This window comes from Octopus bimaculoides, chromosome 11 (genome assembly GCF_046866305.1).
Source record: "Octopus bimaculoides isolate indiv1 chromosome 11, ASM4686630v1, whole genome shotgun sequence".
NCBI lineage: Eukaryota > Metazoa > Mollusca > Cephalopoda > Octopoda > Octopodidae > Octopus > Octopus bimaculoides.
This window is the reverse complement of record NC_142938.1, coordinates 640,277-661,336: the sequence shown is the minus strand read 5'-3', so window position 1 is coordinate 661,336 and position 21,060 is coordinate 640,277. Positions and strand designations below refer to the sequence as shown.

Below are 21,060 nucleotides of genomic sequence, written 5' to 3'. Positions count from 1 at the left end.
CAAAAGAGAATACTAAAAATGAATCTAACTGCTCTCAAAAGTTAAGTAAAAAGAACAGGAAAATAATCCAGAATCCTTGTCCAGTACTGGATCGATCCCAAAATCTAATCAGTTCGTGTCAGTCAGGAGGCCAGGCATTCCAGTAAGTTTTACTGAAATCCATCCAGCAGTTCTTGAGATATCTTGCCCACAGACAAACAAGCAAACAAACACAACTGAAGACAATAGCTCCACCTTCGCTAAGGCAGAGGTAAAAAGGATACACTCGACTGAATAGACTCCATATGATAGACAGACACAATGGTTAGTAAAGAGGTAAAAACTCTTTGTGAAACTCTTCAGGTGAGAAAAGAAAAGGGGTGAAGAGAGGAATTTTCTTAAGGAATTATAGAACAAAGATACCTGGAGGCCAGGTGATAAGGTTTCATTGGTAGGTTTTCTGTAGAACGACTCAGTCTATCTAAACTTGTACAGAAGGAGGATATCCTGTTATGAGGAAAGCAGTGGTAGTCACATGATGAACATAATAATGCAAAGAAAGTTGCTATTGGATGGTTCTATTCAAACCTGTCAGATCTGGCTTCTCATACCTACTCTACAATGCCATTCTCAAAATGAAGAATCACATCACCAAAACCTCAAAGTTATGTTATAATCCAGGATTAACGAAAAAACAATGGAAATAAATAAGTATTACATTTTGACAGAGGAATAATCTGAATGCTGAAGGGTTAACGACAACAAACTGCTTCTGAGGAATGGTAAAACAAAGCCATTGAGTTTACAAGAATTATTTATTGGAATTTACAGTTAAGGATTTCACAAGACAGAACAAAATAAATAAATAAAACACCATCATCATTTTGATAATAATGTGAAGATGCTGATGACAACAATAATACTGATGATGATACTGATGATGATGGTGGTGGTGGTGGTGGTGGGGACAATATGAAATCCCAACTTCCCTTTAAACTAAGCAAACAGCTATTTCTCAGCGATGATGACATAAATCCATTTTGATTGCAAAACAAGAAACTAAAACCCGTGAAGGTTTTGTTGCCGAATCCAAAGCATTAAATGTTGACAAGAGCAGTGGTCAGTCGGTTGGTATGGCCTCACTTACAGGCATACTAATAACAGCGGTCAACAATGGAAGAAGATGACCAGTCCGGTAGAGCAACACCTACAAAAAACAAAACAAATATAAAACAAACAGCCATCATTTTGGAATTAATTAACTTGTGGTGGGAGGGGGATATTAATTAGGTAATTCGTTTGGTGATGTGTAGAGGAGAATGACAAGGGGCACAGGCATGTCTGTGTAATAAGAGATTTGCCTTCCAACCACATGGTTCCAGGTTCAGTTCCACAGAGTGGCACCTTGCCCAAATGTCTTCTACTTTAGCCTCAGGCCAACCAAAGACTTTGTGAGTTGATCTGGTAGATGAAAACAGAAAGAAGCCCATCATATATGCATGTACGTATGTATGTATGTATGTATGTATGTATGTGTGTATGTGTGTATGTATGTGTGTTGTCCCCCCCCACCCCTTGAAAACCAGTGTTGGTATGTTTATGTCCCCATAACTTAGTGGTTTAACAAAAGAGACTGATAGAATAAGTAGCAGACTTAAAAAATATAAAAAGTACCGAGTTCAATTCCTTTCACTAAAAATCCTTCAAGGCAGTGCTGCCCCAGCATGGCCACAGTCTAATGACTGACACAAGTAAAAGACAGGCGGTTGATGTTGTCAGTTATTTTTGTTTAGCCAATGACCCAACATAGGTGGCGCTAGTGAGTGTCACTTGCTTAGTTGTAACAATGATGTACGTAAAATATTGAGAGAGAAAGACTCAGAAACAGAAACATTTCACTTCAAATGCCAAATGTCACCACCAGGTCACCACCAGGTCACCACCAGGTCACCACCAGGTCCTGTCCACGTAATGGCCAAACCATGGACATTGCAGAGAGAAGAGGCCAAACCCGAAATCCAGAAATATAAACGTAGATAGAGTATTAGTACACAAGTGGACCGATGAAGCAGTGCAGTGTATTAGTATATATATTTATAGAGTATTAGAATAGGAATGTAGTGTGGGGCATTTGGTGGCCCAATGTAGTTAATACCAACCTTGATGTCATCCGAGATGCCTTTCTCGCTCTTACAATCAACTAATATATCAAAGACATAGTCCAAACCAGGCACAAGGAATGGAATCTGTAATGGAAGAAGGATGGAGAACAGCTGTAGTAGACATTAACACCATGTGCACATGGTTTATACATACATACATACAAGCATACATGCATATATACACACACACACACATGCATGCATACACATATACGTACTGGATTCGACAATAGATCTTGGTGTCTGGTGTAAATTGCTGGTTTCAGTGGTGTTGGCCAGCATTTCACTGTAGCCTACACAGGTGACAGTAAACCCCTTTTTCCAGGCAATGTCTCATGATTTCTACTGCATCCAGCACTAGAAACCCTGACAAAACACACAGGGGCGCATGATGCAGCCCTGCAGTTTAGGGGATCCTGTCAAACCATTTAACCCATACCAGCAAGAAAAATGGACATTAAATGACTACGACGACAAGGAGGAGAGTAAAAGCAACTTACAGGTATACGAGACTTCCTGAAGGAATAAAGTCTAGGATTGTAATCAAAATTAAGGCAGAGGTTGGTCGATGGGTTTGTCAATGAGGTGTTCTGTAAAGTTATGTTCAGTTTAAATACAGGACCAATTCCTTGAACCTTAACAGAGAAAATCACAAAAAAAACAATAAAATATTTTGTCTAACTTTTAAAAGACAATTCCACAGATTAATAGAATGGACCCTAACCCCTACAACAAGAAAACAATGCACAAATTTCCTCATCTCTCCCCCCATGCTCCCTTTCTACTACTCCCCCTTTTCCCTCTCCACTGTATCCTCTCTCTCTGTTTCTCTCATCATACCCTCACTGCCTCCTCTAAGACCCACTCACCCCACCAATCTTTCCCCCCCACTTACTCTGCTCCTTATGTCTCCTCCCCCTCTAACCATGTTACCTTCCATGACACATCATGAAGACTTTTTACTCTAACAGAGCAAAACACACCTAAACAAGACAGGTGACACCACAGAATGTACTCAAAGCCCATTGTTAACGAGCCAAGACAGGGTAGCAGGGTGGGAACACCACTCGGTCTGTCTAAATACATGAGAGTCTTTCTGGTCCTGGCGCCATAATCAAATGCACCCAGAACATTCTGTAAATTGGTTGGTATTAAGAAGGGTATCTACCTGCAGAGTTAGCCATGAAAGGTGACGAATTTAGCACACAGGTAGGCATTCATCAGGCTCAGTTCTCAATCTCCCCTCAATCACATTGTCCTTCAGGCCACTCTCCTGAGACACTCCCATCATCACTCATTACATCCCCTTTCCAGCATCCCACCACCACCACCACCACCACTTCTTTCCAGTTACCCTTATATAACATGGAGTTGCCTTTCTTCCTCTCTCAAACACTAACCATACCCCCTCCATTTAGATGAAGAAGCCTTTGGCCCTTTCTTATTCTTTCCTTGCTTTGCAAATGACTTAGCAACTCAACAAGTGCCAGTGCCATGTAAAAAGCACCCAGTGCCACTCTGTAAAGTGGTTGGCATTAGGAAGGGCATCCAGCAATAGAAACCTTGCCAAAGCTGACATCAGAGGTTGATGTAGCCCAACGACTCATTGGATCCTCTTAAACCATCCAACCCATGCCAGCATGGAAAAACGGGCATCATCAAATGATGATGACAACCTAGTTGTATATATACACCAAAGTTATACATTATATAACTATGTGTAGAAATTACTTGAGAATTGTAATTTCTAGATTAGACGTAAGTTTAAATGGTTAAACCAATTGTCTACTTTATATTACCTGGGCTGATATCTTCAGTGGATCCTTTGGATCACAAGAGATTGGACTGTTGTTATTCTCCAAGATATGCAGGAATTGACGAGCTGTGTTCAAACGGAAAAGTCTCAGGTCTCGTTGGAATGTACGAAACATTGCTGAAACAGGAAACAGAATAAATTATGCTTATCATTGCTTCATAACAACAACAACCACTACAGCCATTACAACAACAAACTCTACGTGTATCACTACACCACAACATCTACTTTAACAATCACAAGAACCACTACAACCACAACATGAACCACAAATGTAACAACACCACCACCACCACCATAACAACAGCAACTCACCAACAGGATTTTCCCTTTCTCTGATTGATTGATTGACAAAAAGTTTCGTCTTCTTTGGTATATTCAGTTTGACATTCTGTGCCATGGGTGGCCCAGGTGTGACATCTTTAACATCTAAATCAGCATGTCTTCGTAATATCTTCACTATTAAACCACCACCTGAACAGACAGAGATTTCTTACAGTTTGCAACAAGTTAAAAAAAAATTTTTTTTAATAAAAAAATTGTAAACAGTCCACTCTACTGAGTGGACTTGGTGTTAAGAAGGGCCTCCAGCTGTAAAAATCCTGCCAAAACAGTCACAGAAGCCTGGTGCAGGCTCTTGTTAAACTGTCCCACCCATACCAGTGTGGAAGGCAGACGTTAAACGATGATGATGATGAGGTAAACACTTGTCCATGTTTGGGGAGAAAGAAATTTTATTTTTAGCCAAAGGACAGTCACTAGTTTTACCCTTTTCAAAGAAGGACATATTTAAAGAAAGATAAACTGCATTGCTAAAAATAGTAACCAAGTTACTAAAAAGAGTAACCAAGACTTGGTTACTATTTTACCTTACCACTTTGATTATGGAATGATATATGTGCATCCTGAAGAAGAAGGATAAACTAAGTTCCTGATGGACTTAGCCATCAATTCTTCAGTTTTGCCATTCTAAACCTAAAGGCTATAATAGTCTTCACATAATAAGAATTAAATTCAAAAAGCATAGAGTTTTGTTTAGAAAATAAACTTAAATCTTGCAAAGATTTCTTATCTAATCTTATTTTCTTAATCTCTAATTTTCATTAAAATTCTTTCATTTCCTGCAGGAATAAGAACCGTTTTTTTATTTCATTCTAATGTTTCCAGAGAAATGGATTTTTTTTTTTTCTGAATTGTCCTTTTACTTCTATTTTTTCATATAATGGTATTCTTACTGGCACCATTGTTTTTTATGGCTGGAAGATGTCCCTTCTTACCATCACTAACCACTCAACTGTGAAGTCAGGAGGTGAGGCCTGGCTATTTTCTCCTCTAAACTAAAATAATCAGGGTTACTCAGTAGATTAATGAAGGACATACCACAATTGCAAAAGTAAAATCTGACCCTGCAACCAATCAATCAGTCAATCACTTTAACCTCAACCATTAATCACTAATGATAGAGAAATTAGTTAAAATCCCAGAGATTTACTTCTTGTAGTGAGAATAAGGTTGCCTTCTTCTCGTCCAAAACGACCAAATTTCAAGGCGTTCACAACATCTGGTGTTTGTATGACATCTATCAGATGCCTGTCCTGGTACATATGCACCGTACAATTGCTTAGCGCCACCAAAACTGCTGACACTCCTTTCACAGTGTAGTCTAAGAGCTCCATTGTCATCACACTGGCAGGAAGCTTGATGTTCCAGAGACGTTTACCCTAAAAGATCAAAGAGAGGAGCAAAAGTCAACTCGTGTTTAGTTTTGACATCAAAGAAAAGAACTTACAGAAACATATACACATACACACACACACACACATATATATATATATGTATGTATAAAATCTATTACTTAATACCTGAGTTCCTGTGTTTTTTTCTGGTGCTCATGCATGCATGTGTGTGTGTGTGCATAGGTAGGTTGGTAGGTTGGTAGGTTGGTAGGTAGGTAGATAGGTGGGTAGGTAGGTAGGTAGGTACGTTGGTAGGTAGGTAGATAGGTGGGTAGGTGGGTAGGTAGGTGGGTGGGTAGGTATATGTCTGGTCACTCTTAGTGCTGCAAGTAACATGGAAACCTCCTCCAACTTATTCCAGGGTCAGGCCATCACCAACCAAACTGGTAACTCTACCAAACCTGCTTGGTATATTTGTCACAAATGATAATTCTCACTCAACACATTTAGGAAGGGCATCCAGTTATAGAAACCATGCCACACAGACAGGTGGAATCTGGACAGCTCCTTGGCTGATGAGCTCCTGTCAAACTGTCCAACCCATGCCAGCATGGAAAACAGATGTTAAACAATGATGATGATGATGATGAACAATCTCAAAAATTCGTCTCTGGCAACAATTGGGGCCCAACTAAATGTGAAGTGCAGGCATTGTTGAAGTTTAGACTCAACTAAACCCGAGACATGGTTAAAATCCAAACACAACTCAAGCCCAAAATACAGTTGAAACAGAGATGTAACCAAGGTCGAGACACAATTGAAGTGCTGCCATAATGTTTCTTTGATTAGTTTGGTGCCATAAAGAACTAACTGCAATTCTTGCTTCTATGGCACACCGAAATGCCATATGCCAGGAGATGCAGAGAAAAAAAAAACTGTGTTTAACTAATGCTGTTCCTCTAACAGTAGAACTGTCGGCATTTGGTAATGGAAATATAATTTGTTGCCATGACAATGAAAGAAAAAAGACAAAATTAGGAAAAGAACAGTACACCCCAACCCCACCCACCCCACCCCTAGTAGAGTTTGTCTTCACTGAATAAGCAATTGTAGGTTATTAAAGATCAGACATTGTTTGGTTAGAAATAACGGAGTGAATTGGTGTGAGTTGGGGTGCAATTTTATCAACAGAAAATTCCATTGTAAATAGAAAACCAAATGAGAAAGAAAATGCCACAAAATGTCGACATTTTTAGTATATTTACTTCTTATCTTTGTTGGGGTTTTTTTTTTACCTGTGTTGTTGTTGTTTCACTTAGGCTAATACATTTTTCATGATTTGGTCTCTATATTCCATTATTTATCAGCAGAAATTTGTTTATCATGACAGTTTTTATTACCCTAAATTTGATGCAATATTCACATCCAGAACACTTTTTATTCAGATGTGTTTCATTGCAAATTCCTATCAGTGTTTCAATAAAAACAGGTTTTAGATGAAATTTTCAAAATGATTTCCAGAATTTCAAAGTACTTTTTGAGCAATAGAACAATTTTTAAAAAATACATAAATTCTTTAAAAAAATTTTCATAAAAGGAAGATAAATAAAAGTCGAATTAGATGAATTTGCATTTAGCTGAAATGGAAAGAGAAACAGCAGATTAGCATTTAAGTGGATTTCATGACTTTATACCACATAACATGTCAATTATTAAATCTACGTAAATATATTTACTGTTACCGTAGTAATTGTAACATTTTTATGACTATTTATCTAACATGGATACGCTGTTTATGTGCACTGGCTGTTGTTGAACAAATATCACCAAATGGCAATCTAGCTTCTCTTAGAGGCATCACAGGTTCAATCACAACACAAACCACCAACACATAGACCCTCTCTACTGACAACACTCACCAAATTGCTAAACTTGGCACTCATTAATCATTTCTTCATCATTATAACAGAACTAAAATTGAATCTCCACAAATAGAAACTACTACAACAGGGTAACACCAAACACTGTACACCACACATGACTATAGCCTATACGTATGGCATGAATGAGTTTCTACATTGTTTACTCCAGCCATCCAACTGATTATCAAACATTCATTCACCAATCAACTGCAACAACTCACTGACATGTTGTATCCTCCTTCTAACTTTCAACTGCTACTACAACAGCTGCTGCTCCTCAAGACTATGGAACAGTCTACCATTTCTGACTAAATTCCAGCAATTCCCCTCTCTCACCTCTTCTCAAATTTTCTCACATTTTCACACACACAACAGCTTCTTTCAGTTTCCATCAACCAAAGCAACTCACAAAGCTTTGGTCAGCAAGATGTTATATTAGAAGAGGCTGAAGACACCACAAAGTGGGACTGAACTTGAAATTGTGTGGTTGGGAAACAAAATTATTAAACAAGATGTGTGTGTGTGTGTGTTTGTGTGTAATTATATATATAATTACATAAACACACACACACACACATATATATTAAACGTGTTGGAAATTATTCAACAATACTCAGGAAAACCCAAACATTTTTGCCAGAAAAAAATCAATAAAAACGAAGAAAAATGAAAATGCTAAAAAAAAACCCGCCTCTCTGACAACATTTTATAGTGGAACGTAAAACAAAGAATCAATTTGCTTTCGGAGTCTTTGAATAGCTGCAGAGAAATGAAAGAAAAAGAAAAAAAGTGCCGTAGGAAATGCACATATGCAGAGTGAATGGAATGCAACAGGTGTAAATTATCAAAAACAAAAGGAATGCTAAATAATTTCTCTTTTTTTTTTTTATAACATTAAAATTTCATATTTAAAGTAAAACTAAAATTGGAAGTCCAGTAAAAGAAAATGAGAAATGCCAGCGCCATACAGCAGCAGTAGCAGAGTTCAGGAATCTTTCTTCAACAGTTGACACAATAATATAGAAATATTAAAAATACCAAAGATTGTAAAAGAGTTAAAGAACTATGAAAGGCATCGTTCTTAACCTTGTGAAGTGTCTGACGAATTTAGTTTCCATACACAACAGAAGAAAAAAAAAAGGACAAATAAAGTTTTTAAAAATATTCTCCTTATCAATCCGAAAGATGGACTTTCTCTGTGGTTGGTCATTTCACAAACTAATCTTTACCATTTCGAATATGTCTGCCCAAGAATAACTGAATTGGCACAACACAACAAGTTAAACACTTTTTAAAAGATGTCGTCATTGCATTTTGTATCATTTGAAACTAATCATCATCATCGTCATCATTTAGCATTCTCCTTCCACTCGTTAAACTACAAAAAAGATAATATTTGTCCACCAATATGATGTTGAGCACTCATTCTCACTGTAAATATTACCACACACACATACACACACATATATATATACACACACATATTATGCATGTGTGTATATATATATATATATATATATATATATATATATACACACACACATATTGTGTGTGCGTGTGTGTGTGTGTGTGTGCGTGTGTCCACGTGTGACAAAAGTGTAAATCTTCTTAAGAGTTGAAACACCAAATACAAACCTTATCAGAAATACACTGCAGTGTTTCGTCCATGCAACCAACAACGATGTTCTTATTAATTCGAATCATACCAACAGGTTGCGAGCTCAACTCTATACACAGTTTGGGGACAACATTGACTCTGGAGAGAGAAAGAAAACATTAGGGAGATAGAAACCCTGATTTAATAAATGAAAATTTAGACATCTGTGTAAATAGGTGTAACAGAGCAAACTTCTGTCTTTTTGCAATGAATAATTATGAAATGAGGGGAAAATATTGAAGGTCTCCATTGGCAAACAGAAAAAGATTACAAAGTGGAACATGACAAAATAATTTGATTGTGATTCGTATTTTGTATTTACAGAGTCAATATATACACTGCAGCTATAGTCTAACAAGGCAAAGATAAAAGATATACAAACGTAAAGATGCAGAGATGCGAAAGAAAACGTGGAGAGGCAGCTTTGAAAGTTGTTCCAACCTTTTGAAGATGTAAATCTTTCCGTCTCGGCACGAAGCGATGATTTTATATTCAACATCAAACATTCCTGTCACAGTCATAAACACGGGGACACTGGGCAATTTCATCTGTAGACAACAACAAGAACAGGGATTACTGGGATTCGAATGAAAATTAGGGGAAATATTGGAATTTAAGTTTCATGGGACTCAAAGTAGCATCATCATCATTACAACTATTATCATCATCACCATCATCATGACCACCACCACCACCACCACCACCACCACCATCACAGTCATAATGTTAACATAAACTGTAAACATTGTCACCAGTTCACACACACAGACATATACATGCATGCTCATACACGTGCATATATATATAAACAGTATATATATATATATATATATATATATATATATATATATATATATATATATATACATGTATATATACATGTATATATATATATATATATATATATATATATATATATATATATATATAAAACTGCTATAAATAATATATATGTATATCTCATCATCATCGTCATTGTTTAACATCTGCTTTCCATGCTGGCATGGGTTGGGTGGATAACTGGCAAGCAAGGAGGCTACACCAAGCTCCAGTGTAATCTGGCAAGGTTTCTACAGCTGGATGCCCTTCCTTTTGCCAACCACTCCGAGAGTGTAGTAGGTGCCCTTTATGTGCCACCTGCATGGGTGCCAGTCAGGTGGCACTGGCATCAGCCACAACTACGATTTCACTTGACTCAACCCAATATATAATTTTTTCATTATTCCAAACGTTCTGCCAGCTCACTATCTTAATACTCCTTTCTTGTTTCGGAAGGGAAGGAATTAAGTTGATTCCATCATCCCCAGGGCTCAACTGGTCCTTATTTTGACAACCATGAAAAGGATGAGAAGTAAAGTTAACCTTGATGGAATTTGAACTCAGAACGTAAGGACAAACAAAATTCCACTTAGCATTCTGCCAGCTCACCACCTTTCACCACTCTGATGATGATGATGATGATGATGATGATGAAAACGCTGAAGACTTACCGTTTTAAGTACAGTAAAAGCAGCTGGATCTAGAATCGTGATACTCTTGTTCTCAGTACCAATAACAAGACAACTGACAGCATCTTCATCACTGGAGGACTTGTTTAACGTACTCATACAGGTAATTACAGGCTGAAGGTGAGAAAGAGAGTGAATTAGAGGACAGAGAGAGAGAAATCATGGTGAAATGTGTGCGTATGTGTAAGAAAGAGAGAGAGAGACACACACAAACAGACAGACTGACAGTGTGTGCGTGTGTGTGTGTGTGCCTTCCTGTCTTGTCATTCATTTGCAATATTTCCTGAGAACATGTCTAACCAAAGGGGCAAATATTACCTGGCTTGGAGAAAAGTGAACGTTGGTGACAGGAAGCGCATCCAGCTGCAGAAATTCAACTTCGATAAACTCCACCCGACTCAGGCAAGCATGGAAAAGTGGGAGTTAAATGATGATGATGAGGAGGAGGAGGAGGAGGAAGATGAGGAGGAGGAGGAGGAGGAGGAGGAGGAGGAGGGGTGAGAGGGGATGGGGAGGGGGAGGGGATGGGGAGGGGATGGGGGAGGGGAGGGGAGGGATGGGGGAGGGAAGGGAGGGAGGGGAGGGAGGGGAGGGAGGGGAGGGAGGGGAGGGAGGGGAGGGGGGGAGGGAGGGGAGGGAGGGGAGGGAGGGGAGGGAGGGGAGGGAGGGGAGGGGGGGGGAGGGGGGGGGGGGAGAGAGAGAGGAGTGTGCACATAATTAGTTTCAAATGATACAAAATGCAATGACATCTTTTAAAAAAGTGTTTAACTTGCTGTGTTGTGCCAATTCAGTTATTCTTGGGCAGACATATTCGAAATGGTAAAGATTAGTTTGTGGAAGTTTTCACTGCTAATTCTATCACATCAAATGACCAACCACAGAGAAAGTCCATCTTTCGGATTGATAAGGAGAATATTTTTAAAAACTTTATTTGTCCTTTTTTTTTTCTTCTGTTGTGTATGGAAACTAAATTCGTCAGACACTTCACAAGGTTAAGAACGATGCCTTTCATAGTTCTTTAACTCTTTTACAATCTTTGGTATTTTTAATATTTCTATATTATTGTGTCAACTGTTGAAGAAAGATTCCTGAACTCTGCTACTGCTGCTGTATGGCGCTGGCATTTCTCATTTTCTTTTACTGGACTTCCAATTTTAGTTTTACTTTAAAATATGAAATTTTAATGTTATAAAAAAAAAAAAGAGAAATTATTTAGCATTCCTTTTGTTTTTGATAATTTACACCTGTTGCATTCCATTCACTCTGCATATGTGCATTTCCTACGGCACTTTTTTTCTTTTTCTTTCATTTCTCTGCAGCTATTCAAAGACTCCGAAAGCAAATTGATTCTTTGTTTTACGTTCCACTATAAAATGTTGTCAGAGAAGCAGTTTTTTTTTTTAGCATTCTTGTTTTTTTTTACAATTTTTTTTATTGATTTACTTCTGAAAAAATATTCAGGTTTTCTTGAGTATTGTTGAATAATTTTTAACATATATATACATAGAGATAGATAAATAGATATATGAAACCATCATCATTTAACATTCTATATTCCATGTTGACATCGGCCGAATAGTTAGGCAGAATTCAATGGTTCCGATCACTGCATTGTGCTCCAGAATCTGTTTTGTTATGGTTCCTATGGCTGGATGCTCTTCCAAACACCAACCACTTTACAGTGCAGCACTGGGTGCTTTTTATGAGAAGCCACCATGTAACTTGTACTAGACTTACAAAGAATACGACCTGGGGTCAATTTGTTCGACTAAAGGCAGTGTTCCAGCATGGCCACAGTCAAATGACTGAAACAAGTAACAGAATAAAAGAATATATATACATATATATATATATATATATATATATATATATATATATATATATATATATAGAGAGAGAGAGAGAGAGAGCAAAAAATAATAAACAAAATACCTGTTTTTTCAAAGGTGAATCCTGAAAGGTTTCTACATAAGCTTTTAGGATGTGAGGTTTTGAATAATCAAGTTGTGTAAACTTGAGTGACCTCACGGTCAAAGAGACACCTTGGTTTCTGAAACAAACAAAATGATAAAACATAAGTTTGATGCTTGGCAATGGTTGTTGTTGTTGTTGTTATTATTATTACTACTACTATTATTATTATTATTATTATTATCATTATTATTACTTCTCTTTATCACAGGTTTTGTTGGAGCTCCTGGACTCTTGCATGCGTAACGGGCTTACTACCTGCAGCCTACAGCACCATGCTATCCATTCTCTTCAGCTCTCTAATACTTTCCTGATTATTCTGGCCATGCCACGCAGGCAAACCTTTTGTAGCAGTTCTACTGGGAACCCTATTCTAATTTCCTTTATATTCCTCTTGATGCCTTCTGATACTGCACCCAAGGACCCAACAATAATTGGCACCATCTTCACCTTCTTCATTTTCCACAACTGGGCTATTTCATACTTAAGAGCATTCTATCTATCTATCTTTTTGCCTTCCTTCTTGACCATTCATGGATCAAAGGGACATGCAACATCAGCTATAAAACATACATTGTGCACCTTGTCCACCACCACTAGGTGCGGTCTGTTAATGTCTAGCAACTGATCTGTTTGGATTGGGAAATTCCAGAGGATTTTGCCAGTCCCCGACACCACCCCTCTCTGCAGTTTGTGCTCATACCACGTCTTGCCTCTCTCTAGCCCCCACTTTTCACACAGTTTCCAATGTAGCCCCTTCGCCACCTGATTCCCAGTGGATGGAATCAGTGGAAGAAGTAGACCCAAGAAGACAAGCGTGATCTTCAAATGTTGGGCCTCACAGAGGCAATGACAAGCAACTGAGACCTTTGGCGATATGCTGTGCTTGAGAAGACCCACCAAGCCAAGTGAGGTTGCTGTCATGGTTGATGCCAGTGTAGTGTAATTGGCCCATTAAAAGCACCCTTCAAATGTTGGGTGATAATGCTGTGCTTGTGAAGACCTGTTGAGCCAAGTGAAATCATAGCTGTAGCCGATGCCAGTGCCGCCTGACTGGCTTCCGTGCCAGTGGTATGTAAAAAGAACCGTTCGAGTGTTGGGCCTTATGGAGGCAGTGACAGACAACCAAGATCTTTTGTGATATAACCGTGTTTACATAAACCTGTCAAGCCAAGGGAGGCCGTAGTCATGGCTGATGTCGGTGTCAGGGCAATGACACCTGTGCTGGTGGGACATAAAAAAGGCACCCACTACACTCTTGGAGTGGTTGGCGTAAGGAAGGGCATCCAGCCATAGAAACCATTCCAAATCAGATCGGAACCTGGTGCAGCTCACCAGCTTACCAGTTCTTCAGTCAAACCGTCCAACCCATACCAGCATGGAAAGCAGACGTTAAATGATGATAATGATGATGACGATGATGAGGATGAGAATGATGATGACGACGACGATGATGATGATGACGACGACGATGATGATGATGACGACGACGATGATGATGATGATGATGATATACCATCATATATACACACACACACACATATATGAATCTGTAAACTTACTTCAAACTTTCCAAACGTTCCCACATCTGAAAAGGACTAATTTTCTCCTGATAGGAAGAGAAACAAAATTCATGATGTTAGCAGTGAAACAGTAAAGGCAGACATTCAAACAGAAATCAATTGTCTTTATTCTCTTAAATGTCTTTCTTTATTTATGCAGACGACACTGATTTAATCTCTGTGTGTTTGTTTGTTTGTTTTTGCATGGTAGGGGATAGTCACATGACTGATCTTAGAACATGTCTAACACCAGTCATGTGACTATCCTCTACCAATCAAGTCCTATCCAAAACATAGACTAATTTGAGCCCTGAACTCCCTATAAAAACAGGGCAAGCTTCAAACACTAGTAAGAAGCAAAACAGCTGCGACATAAGCCACGCCTTTCTATTTGAACTTTCTGGACAATCAGTGTCAACTGTGAAACCGGTTAAAGCTCTAAATATATTAATAAAATATATTTTAACTATTCTCAGTGCATTTTCAACTTCTATTTTTCCTACATATATATATATATATATATATATTACAGAAAATAAGTAAATTTGAAACACAAAATAGCTGTGAGAACAGCTTACAAGATCAGGTAAACACTTGTAGAAGACAGACAAAAGTGGCCAGAGAGCTGCTACATAGAATCAAATGACCCCTCCAACCCATGCCTGCATGGAAAGTGGATGTAAAACGATAATGATCACAATGATATATGTATATATAGGCAAATACATTTTGATTACTTTTTTGTCGAGTCAATATCTTCTGCCTCCCCCTACCTTTTTTGATATTCACTCATCCCTCTCTTCCTCTCTCCCTCTCTCCCATCTACTTATTCTATTATGCTGCCTGTGGTTTTAAGGTTGACTCTACTTGTTTCTCTCTCACCATCGCTCTTTCTATACTTCCACTCATTACTCCCTCTCCACCTGGGACCCTGTTATAGGGACCCTCTCTCTTTCTACCCCTTTCTCACCCCAATCACGATTTCTACCCTCGCACTGATAACTTCTCTTAGAAATTTTTACAGACTTGAAAGATGTTTGAATGGAGTTGGATTGAGAGAGGAAGGACTCACCTGTTTTACTTGGGTCCATAAATCTTGCTCAGCAGGGTCAATGTCGATAGTTGGCATTGAAAATTTGTAGTAAGGTCTTAGATTCTTGAAGACATATATGAAAGGTCCGGAACATACAGCAATGGCTGCCAAGAGAAACTAATCATATTAAACCCTCAGTTTAACAGATTTCAATAATAAAAATGGTTTCGAATTTTGGCTCAAGGCCAGGAATTTTGGGGAAGGAGACGAGTCGATTACATCAACCCCAGCGTCCATCTGGTATCTAATTTATCGACCCCCAAAAGAATGAAAGGCAGAGTCAGCCTTGGGAGAATTTGAAATCAACATAAAAACCTATGATAATGATGATGATTTCTTTTCCACAGGGGCATCAGATGAGGGGAACACTACAAGGGCAATTTACAATTGGAGGGGAGGGGCTACATAAAAAGTGGAGGGGAAGGGAGAGATGGAATAAAAGTATAAATAGCACAGAAAATATGTGAACATCTGGAGGATACAGGTGAGTCTGCAACCGGGACCAATCATGGAACCCCCCCCCACAGATCCAGGATCCCACTGAATACTAAGGTCATAACTCTTTGCCCAAATGTTTGTTCTCCAATTTGTAGGAGCAAGTTAGGAGAAGACTACAGAATGGCATCCTTTAAAATGTCTAACATAGGCAGAATGAGATAGAGTATGGCTGGGAGAAGACTCTCCTGGCAGAAATAATCAGACATACTTTGGCAAATAATTAATTTCAGGAAGGTTTTACTCACCAGGGGTCCTAGGTTCGTGAGTATCCATGTAAAATGACACAACTCCATTCGGAAGATCAAGTAATGTACTCTCATGAATCAGAGTTGTACCTGGAATACAACAGATGCAAACACACACATATAAATATATATATATATATATATATATATATATATATATATATATATATATATATATATATATATACACAGATACACAAACACATGTATATATGAATATAAATATTATCATCTTTTTAATGTCTACTTTTCCATGCTTGCATGGGACAAATAGAAATCTCTGAGATCGATTTTCTATGGCTGGATGCCCTTCCTGTCACCAACCTCCACCCATCTCCAAGTAATCCTTCTCCCATGGCCAAATATGTTTCCATGAATGATCAGAACTGAAGGACCCTGCTTGTGTAACATTGAATTGACATCCCTTTACAACTATTACATGAGGTCAAGACATGAGTTCAAACTTCAATGGAACCCAGATTTTTGGTCAGAGCAAATCTCTCTGCATCTGTAAAGTCTAGAGATTGTTTTTCTGAAGGTTCCACATTCTGTTGCGGGGCTGAGAGGTAGATGAATGTTTGTATGAGAACAGTGCAAACTGTGTAGCTGGCTGCTGTTAGGGGTCAACAAGAAGATTTGTGGGGGATTTTGTATGCAGAGGGATGTTATCTTCAGACTTCTTTTATTTAATTTAGGTTGGGAGCAGGGGAGAGTTACGATATAAGAATGCAAGACCGTTTGTCCTTGATTGGAATGCTAATGACTTGGTTCTTATTGCAGAGATTATAGAAAATGTCAAACACATGGAATTAGGGTCTGGAATACAGAGTGAAAAAGATCAAAAGGCAAAGACCAAAATAGAGAGAGGTTTCAATATAGCAGTTCAATGTAGGAATTGGTGTTGCTTAATATGAAAGAAAGGAACAGTGAAGAACTTAACGATGTGTCCTGAATGGAAGTTGTAGGTAGGCAGAGGGAGATACGATCGGTCAATAAAGAAACAAGACTTTAGATATACAGGAGTAGTTAATGATACAAAGCGAGTGAAATTTATGAATTGTGGAGGTGCTTTACTCCATGTTGTTCATAGTTTCTGTTACCTTGGTGACAGTATTGGGATAACTTCATAATTGAAGAGTCTATAATATAGTGACAGCATAGTTGACAGATACTATAGTACAAAATTATGATAGTGACAGTATGCATGTAGTATAGTATAGTATAGTGATAATATAAAAGAAAGGTTTTACTAGTGTGATAAATTGATAGAACACGAGGCACCACCCCTGAATAAAAACATATTTACAGACGAAATAGAAATAGGAAACTGTAGACCTTGGAAAACTTTCAGTTTCGTGACGTAATTATCGATTCCTAGGTTGCCAATCACCAATTTCCAATCGCCGTCAGCTTTGATGTCAGATAAAGCGAGACATTGAGTAAATGTGTAAAGGGAAGCAACTGGGTCGTGATGAGCATCCAACCATTTCGATTTGTTTTCCTCTCTGCAATAAAAATATAATATTTTGTTTATTTGGGAAGATAAATGAATAATAAAAATAAATTAATTAATAAATCTAAAATTTACCACAAGGACGACAGGTGGTGAGTTATTACAAAGACAAATTTTTAAAATGGTGGCGATTTAATTAAAATAGATAATGAGAAAACAAAACTGAAAGACAACACTGTAATAATAATGGAAGACAACTAGTGTATAATAATAATAATAATAATAATAATAATAATAATAATAATAATAATAATAGAGAAAAAATGTTAGATAAGGGGACAACTAACAGGAATCAGCAGACAATCCCAGGACAACCATAAGGCAAACTCCTTTGTCCCAGCTGTTTTCTCCAGTCAATAAAAAACCAAATATTCACTGAAACCGTATTCACTGCTATCATCCATATTTCATCAAAGTCCATCTCACTACTTACTAATTGGATGCAGACTTTAACCAAAGGTGTAACTGTCTCTCCTCCTCTATCCTTTCACTCATGCCTACTATGGTCTACTGAAGTCAGAGGTATGTAGGGATGGATATAGTGAATGACAAACAAAATGGGAGGAGGGGTTCGATGGCAGACATGGGTGGGTGGTGTTCATAGAAAGGGGACAATCAGTGAAAAATAAAGAGGGAAATGATGACGCTGAGAATGAGAGATGGGTGACAAAAGGGTTAGGGTTCCAAGGGGTGGGATGACTGGTAGTCTTATAATTACAGCAGCTGAGGAAATAGTTGTATAGAGAGATAAGTGGGGGTGGGTGTTATAAAGATGGGTTGTGGGGAAGGGTCGATAGTCATAGATTGGGTTAGGGTTAGGGTTAGGGTTAGGGTTAGTATAGACATTAATGATATCCATTTAGAAACTCATTTTGATGGATGAGTGTTCTTGAGAATAACAAATCACTACTCAACTTACAGAAATCATTCTGCAAATATCTTCTCAGCAATATGAAATGCTAGCAAAACCCTTTCAATTACCTTTTCCGTCTCTTGACACACACGACACTTTGTTACAATTAATTTCGAAAATAATGTGGAATTTAATAAAAAGAGTTTGTCGTCATTGAGTTGGTGTATAGAACATAAATTGACATGAAATTTTGTTGGAAGATTTTAATTTATCTCATTAAAACCTAAAGTTTTATATCACAGAGCCAGGAGTGGTCACGTGTGGATTGGTAGTAATAGAGTTACAATAAAACAAGAGTAGCCTCCCCTTAATCGAAAGTTTAAATTTCAATAAAACGAATAAATAAGAGGGAAAGGGTTATTAGAGGGTTGCTTGACATGCTAGAAATAGCAATTACCCTAAAACCACACCAATCTGCCTTAAAACAGAGAAGGACACATTAGATAATGTGAAAATGGATGAAATAATTAAAATATGGATTTGGTCTCGGATGAAATGTTAAATCAAAAGTTCTCTGGGGTTAAAACAACATTTACAACCCCATAGTTGTGATCTTAGCAACCACGGTTAATGTTTACTTGAACACCTGACAATAAAAATAAAAAAGCAAGTGTAATAGGTATAAAAAAAAATCTGTATTAAACGAATCTGAAAACAAAAAACTGGCCAATGAACCGGGGCGGGAACTTTCGGAAAATTCACAAGATCCAATTTTTGGTAAATTTTCAGATTAACAAATTGACCCATTTTTTTCCCTCGTAACTTTTAGGAAAATGGATATCTTTTCATAAAATTTTATATAAATACCTTTCAAACGACACAGATTACAATTAAAATCGGTATCTATGCCGTTTGAAAGGTATTTATATAAAATTTCATTAAAAGATATCCATTTTCCTAAAAGTTACGAGGGAAAAAATTGGATCTTGTGAATTTTCCGAAAGCAAACATTAACCGCAAACACTTGTGTTAAATGAATTAATTTCTCGAACAACTCTAATTAACTTATTACCAAATGTTGCATTAAACGGGATGGAGTATGAGAGAGTAAGATCTCTGCATCATTGTTTCGATTCCCGATTGAAACTAAATATTTTTCACTTACGTTATGAATGATACACTGAGTATTGTAGTCCTAGATATACATTACCTGGAAAAAGACGGGATGGTCATGACTGGAACGGTCTAAAAATTTGATAAGCCAATAAAGAATACAATTCTGAAGAAAGTTAGAAGAGAATAAATAATAGTGGGGGAGGGGCCATGTAAATGTTGCGTGACTTACTTCATGATGTGAGAGTCTTTAATAGAATCTTATTTCATGAGATGCGAGTCGTGAATCAATATATGACATGTAACCATTTAGATATGTTGAGTAAATAACGTTGGCTCTCTTTCTCTATTTATTCTGTCACTCTTTCTATCTTCCTCAGCAACCAGTTGGACATTTTGTTGTTACTAACAACCACGTAACAACAGGATAGCTTTAGTTTCGTACTAAAGTTACACGTACACAAAGTGCTGGACCTTTAGTCTTGTATTAAAGTTACACATGTTTATGTACAACCCTATATGTGTGTGTATGTGGTTATATACAATACACACGAACGTATACATAATTAATAAACATCTGTTAATTGTTAAGTCTCCGAAGACTGGGTCTTCTGAATTCATTTTGCCATATGTCTGACATGCCAATAAAGTGTGACACATCTCCAGCAAACGATGGATTACAATGGTTTCAAATTTTGAGACGAGGCCAGCAATTCCGATCGACCCCAGTGTTACTTATTTTAGCAACCTCGAAAGGATGAAAAGTTAAATCAACTTCGGTGGAATTTGAACTCAGAACGTAGGCAGGCGAAATGCCGCTTAGCATTTTGCCTGGCACAGTAGCGACTCTGCCAGCTCGATGCCTTACAATTAATTGTTATAATAATAACAAATATAGTATACAATTAAATATAGAATAATGAGGAGGTAAAAATGACTAAAGCAATATTATTGACTGCAGAACGATGGAAGGAAAAGTTAATTAAAGCAAAATTTGAACTTTGTAGGTAAAGGGAGGTAACTCAACTAACCATTGTTTCAATTCGTGTTAGAAACTAAATGGAACGATCGGGAGGTACCCGTGATGTTCTATTGATTTTGTTAATCTTCTGTTCATCAGAAATATAATAAAACTATTTCAAAAACCATTTTATTTCCTACGTACCTATTTACTCTTCATTGAAATATCCGCCCAGTTTTTATCGTTTTTTGATAAATATTACACAAGGAAAAATCTTTTACCTCATTCTCTTTCTCTCTTAAAATATTTTCATAGCAATAGTTTCGCATTTCCACTAAAGCAATAAACGCTATCCTTTTGTCTTTTTTTGCTATTATTTTACTTGCTCGATCTGGAAGAAGGGATAGCGTCCACGATCCTTGCAGTTCCATCGAAAGCTGTTTAAACGGTTACAGGTCAACACCATCAGGGACAGAAGAAGATTCCTGAGGAATGATGTTCAAAGGAAGGAGTAATGGGCTGAAACGGTGA

At 37.6% G+C, this 21,060-nt stretch overlaps 1 protein-coding gene across 2 annotated transcripts; it reads right to left on the bottom strand.

Annotated features, from left to right (window-relative positions):
- Nucleotides 1-775: 775 nt before the first annotated feature.
- LOC106882756 (BBSome complex member BBS1) lies at nucleotides 776-20,577 on the bottom strand. 2 transcript variants are annotated; one of them, XM_089359187.1, is made up of 15 exons: nucleotides 19,801-20,577; nucleotides 17,425-17,594; nucleotides 16,090-16,179; nucleotides 15,326-15,450; nucleotides 14,254-14,300; nucleotides 12,653-12,770; nucleotides 10,703-10,834; nucleotides 9,654-9,760; nucleotides 9,191-9,311; nucleotides 5,450-5,678; nucleotides 4,273-4,431; nucleotides 3,941-4,074; nucleotides 2,642-2,776; nucleotides 2,139-2,225; nucleotides 776-1,186 (listed from the first exon to the last, which is right to left on the bottom strand). In XM_089359187.1, exons 1-15 carry the CDS (start codon nucleotides 19,803-19,805, stop codon nucleotides 1,100-1,102), a joined length of 1,746 nt encoding a protein of 581 aa, XP_089215313.1. In that variant the 5' UTR covers nucleotides 19,806-20,577; the 3' UTR covers nucleotides 776-1,099. The 2 variants fall into 2 exon arrangements, with proteins under 2 accessions (XP_089215313.1, XP_089215312.1); XM_089359186.1 differs by lacking the exon at nucleotides 19,801-20,577 and adding an exon at nucleotides 19,666-19,797.
- Between the last annotated feature and the right edge of the window lie 483 nt (nucleotides 20,578-21,060).